Below are 4474 nucleotides of genomic sequence, written 5' to 3' on the forward strand. Positions count from 1 at the left end.
TTAAGTTCACATTTGGATATACTCCATACCATAGTTAATATTGGTAACTTGCAACAGCAAATGAGCAGCTAGATATCATTCTCAAATAACATAGCATATGACATTAATTTTATAGATCAACTATCATGATCAAGAAAATTTAAGAAGTGTAGAGATTGTGCTTTACTTACAGTTTATCAGTGGCATTTAGAATCAACAATTTTCTCTTCATTCACATTTTAATAGTTTCACTAAAGAATTTCTCTTGTATCTTTTTGTGATTGATTCTGAACTTTATTTCTCCTTATAACTAATATTTGGATAGTTATAATATATAAGGTTCAGTTCACTTTCTTGTCTGGTTCTGCCATTATTTCAGGATTCATAAAAGAAAAGCAACTTTCTTATAGTTTATCTAAAATTGTGGTACTATCATCCAATAGATAAAATCCAAAAAGAGTATTGTAGTTTGTTGTAGATCAGTTACTTTTTTTTTCATGTAAAGAAAGTTCTTGTCTATTTGTATATATTGCACTTGTTATTCAGTTTGATTGAAATTTTTTGAAGATGTAACTTCTGTTTTATGGATAAATAATATAGATGTGTGTGTGTACCAATTTGTTAAATACACTTCCACTATGTGTATGACTAATTAATAAATTAGTATGCATTTTAATTTCAAAAAGTTTTTATTTAACCAATAAGTACTAATAAAAAATTTTCTATCATAATAATGTACTAGTCTGACAATCAATCTAACACATAGTTATAACCCATTTGATTATCTTCTCATGAACTAGGGATACATCAACCCAGTATGCAGAAGAATGGCTATAAGAATTTGTTGTAGGTGGAATAAAATAATCGAGATAGAGTGAAGTTGAAGATAAACAATAAATTAGCTGTTGAACAGGAGAAAAATGATTGAATATCTGCTTTGTGGTGATTAGGCTTAGAATAATATGAAAACAATAAATGGCTTTATAATAAATTGAAATAAAAAATGTCATCATAGATAACTAAAGGTGATACACATATATATACATTATCATCAGAAGTAGCAGTTGAGATGTTGAAAACAGATGATACTTCACAAGCAGATATTCATGCTTTTAAATGGGAACTGAATCTTTCTGAAAATGCCAAAACTACATTCACAATTTCTTTTTCTTTGAAGCTGACCAGAAAAAAAAATTTAATTACATGTATCTAAAAAAACATCTCTTGATAACGTGAAAGATGAAGGGGGGGGGGGGGTACAGTAGTACATAAAATGGTTTTTAATCATTTCATATATGCAATTAAGTCCACAAAATGATAAAATGCACAAAGCATACAATGTTTCATAAGTATTATAATTTAAACAGCTTTCTAACTGAGGTATAACTGCCCTGAAATAATTTCCTTACCTGGTTAATGAGAATTCTGCAATAGCAGTGAATCTGAAGGCTGACTATTTCAAACCCTGTTGTCAAAATGAATTAGCCTTATCATAAAATTTTCTTTCTGTATTTGGAGATGACTTGAATGGGTAATGAAAGAAACTTTATTATAAATTTCAATGTTTCAACAAGATTATGACATAATCTTGTCAAAATTATGTGTATTTATAATAAAATTTCTTTTATTAACTATTTAAACCATCTCGAGACATTATTTTTAAAAAAAGTGGGTTCCTCATCATCAAATTTCTTTCTCTTGATTATAAATAATCTAAGTTCAAATATTGGAGATAATTATTGATATATTGTGAATGACAAGGTGTAATAGAAGAGTATAGCAAGTGGGTTTTACTTTCTGGTTTATATCTTTATTAAGTAAGAAAGTTGTAATAAGAAAGGTGTAATAGAAGAGTATAGCAAGTGGGTTTTACTTTCTGGTTTATATCTTTATTAAGTAAGAAAGTTGGAGGCTATACAATTAGAATTTGCCTTAGTAGTATCTATACTATAAAATTGTCATTTATGTTAAAATTAGGATATCATACGGGGATGATAATAAAAGAGAAAAATGGGCAAGTAGTAGCAAACAATTGTCATGTAATGTGGAAGTTAAAATTGAGAATTTATTTAAATATTTCCTTTTAAAATTAAGAAAGTAAAACTTATGTAATACTGAAATTAACTTGTTAACTACATTGTGATGCCAAGTTTATTGAAATACATTGATAATAAAGTAATTTAAATTAAATTTTGAATACAACTGTTAAAAGTTGTGATGTGTACTTTTAGCTACCCATATTGAGAGGGTTAATATGATTACAGCCAGATGGAGAGCTACATGTATTTAAAGTGCATGTGTAGGAATTCATTCATAATTTAGCTTGAAATATGAATGATATGTATATATTTCCAGCTTGTGGTAAAGTATATCTAATGTGTGTATTGTTAGGTATATTTGAAAATGTGTAGTTTTTGTTATAAGTATAAATGAATATGACATTAGTGTATTTGATTATATATCATGTAAAACTTTGTAAAAATTTAATAATAGTACACTAGGGTTATTTTTTGATTTCCACATAATTAATTTAAGGAAACTTGGTTATTAGTATATCTTAGTTAAATAAATGCTTGTTGAAATTTAAATATATAAAAGGAATACCTCCAGAACTATTATATCAATTACATTAATTGTCAATAGGGGATCAAAATCAGCACTATAAAACAATAATGAACTTAATATAAGAAAAATTCAAAACTCTATTTTTAAAACAACCTTTGCACCTTCCAGTTATAATCCAAAAGTCATAACGGAGATTGCCTGTGGTAATAGCACCAAAAGTGTTGGTGATATCCCATCTATCAGACAAAATCCAAAAAGCAGATGAGAAACCAGTTAGCAGTGGTGTAAAATTCAATAAGAGTACAAAGTTCAGTGCTTACACCCATAACATCTCAACTGTTATTGCCTTTCACTGTCTGCAGCCAGTTATGGGAAGGCAGTAACCCTTACAGAGATGTAATTTAAATTCAAAAGTAGAAATAGGATAAAATCAAGCCACCAAAAAATATTTCTACCAAATAATACCTATCATCCTCTGCCCTTAAAAGTTCTAAAAATCCTTAAAGTAAACACTTCAATTCTGTACCCTTATTGAATTTTCCATCACTGCTAACTAGTTTCTCATCTCCTTTTTGGATTTTATCTGATAGATGGGATATTCGCAACGCTTTTGAATGGTATTACTACAGGCAATCTCCGTTATGGTTTTGGATTATGATCGGAAAGTGTGAAGGTTTTTTTTAAAATAGTTTTGAATTTTTCTTGTGTGTGTGTGTGTATATATATATATATACATACGTACACACATATATACACACACACAAATTTATTAATTGATCACAAACATATGTGAAATGTTATTAGTTGCACATACACATGTGTATGAAAAGTGCTATAACTGTTTAAATTGAATTGTTTTGCATTTTTAAACAAAATCTCATATTAAAATGTACAATACAGAAACTAGTTATATTTTTACTTCTCTACATGTGTTTGCTTCAGTATCAGTTAACATGAACTCTTTACTTGTTGTATAATTCTGTAGTCATGTAAATTTTTTATTTAAATTATATTTTCTTTTTGTTTTGTAAACTTCAGTTGATTTTTCTTTTTACAGCTAAAGCTTATAAGGTATCTCTGAAATTCTTGGACAAGTATAATATTGGTACTAGAGCATCAGGTTCTTTAAAACAACATTCTAATTCATTGAGTAACATCCAAAACAAGAACTTGTGGAATGATATTAAGGATGCTGTAAGTTTACTTCATTTTGAAATTTTTGGTTCTGTAGCAACATAAAATATTATCTTATAGAGTATTTCTAAAGTAATATTTCTATCCTTTGTACCTGAATCTTTGAGTTCACTGTTAATTTTGAACAAACTCTGTTAGTTTGGTAACAGGAGCTTATGGGAGATAATGGTTAAAAGTTATTTTATATGCTACCATTCTGTGGTTGTTGTCATAATATTAATTAGTAATGTAATATACATTTAATATCAATTAAAAAACAGTATTTTCTGAACCTATAAATAACTTAAGTGGTAAATGCAACATTATTTCAAATATCTTATGCAAGAAAATCACTCCATGTTAGAGCTCAGTTGTAGTTTTTAATTTTCATTTCACTTGTGTTTTATCTACACATTGTTTAAAGAGCTACATAAAATATTCAGAATATCATGTCAAATATAAAATTGCTTAACAATTCCTTAAATTCATTTCTGTAAAATTTCACAATTATTCTGTAAGAATTATGCAAAGTTAAGTTTATTTAATGAAAATTAAAGTTTTTATTTCTTCAACAAGTTCTACAAATGATGATGTGCCTAACTTAAAAATAAAACTAAACCATCATTTGCTTGTTAAGTTTCCCTTCATAGTTATGGCACAAACACATAAATGTATTGTACCGATTCGTTTAATAACTGACTAGCTAGTCAACTCACTGACTAACTAACTAACTAATAATTAAAACAAATTTATTTCA

At 27.5% G+C, this 4474-nt stretch overlaps 1 protein-coding gene across 1 annotated transcript in view; it reads left to right on the forward strand.

Annotated features, from left to right (window-relative positions):
• Positions 1-3582: 3582 nt before the first annotated feature.
• LOC111083999 overlaps positions 3583-4474 on the forward strand; it is a gene marked incomplete at its 5' end in the record, with an annotated part of 6652 nt that continues 5760 nt past the window's right edge. The window contains one exon of the mRNA XM_022380765.1: positions 3583-3738. Coding sequence (XP_022236473.1) covers positions 3583-3738 — 156 coding nt within the window. The remainder of the gene's footprint in view (positions 3739-4474) is intronic.

Source organism: Limulus polyphemus, unplaced genomic scaffold, assembly GCF_000517525.1.
Source record: "Limulus polyphemus unplaced genomic scaffold, Limulus_polyphemus-2.1.2 Scaffold12707, whole genome shotgun sequence".
NCBI classification, from domain to species: Eukaryota; Metazoa; Arthropoda; class Merostomata; order Xiphosura; family Limulidae; genus Limulus; species Limulus polyphemus.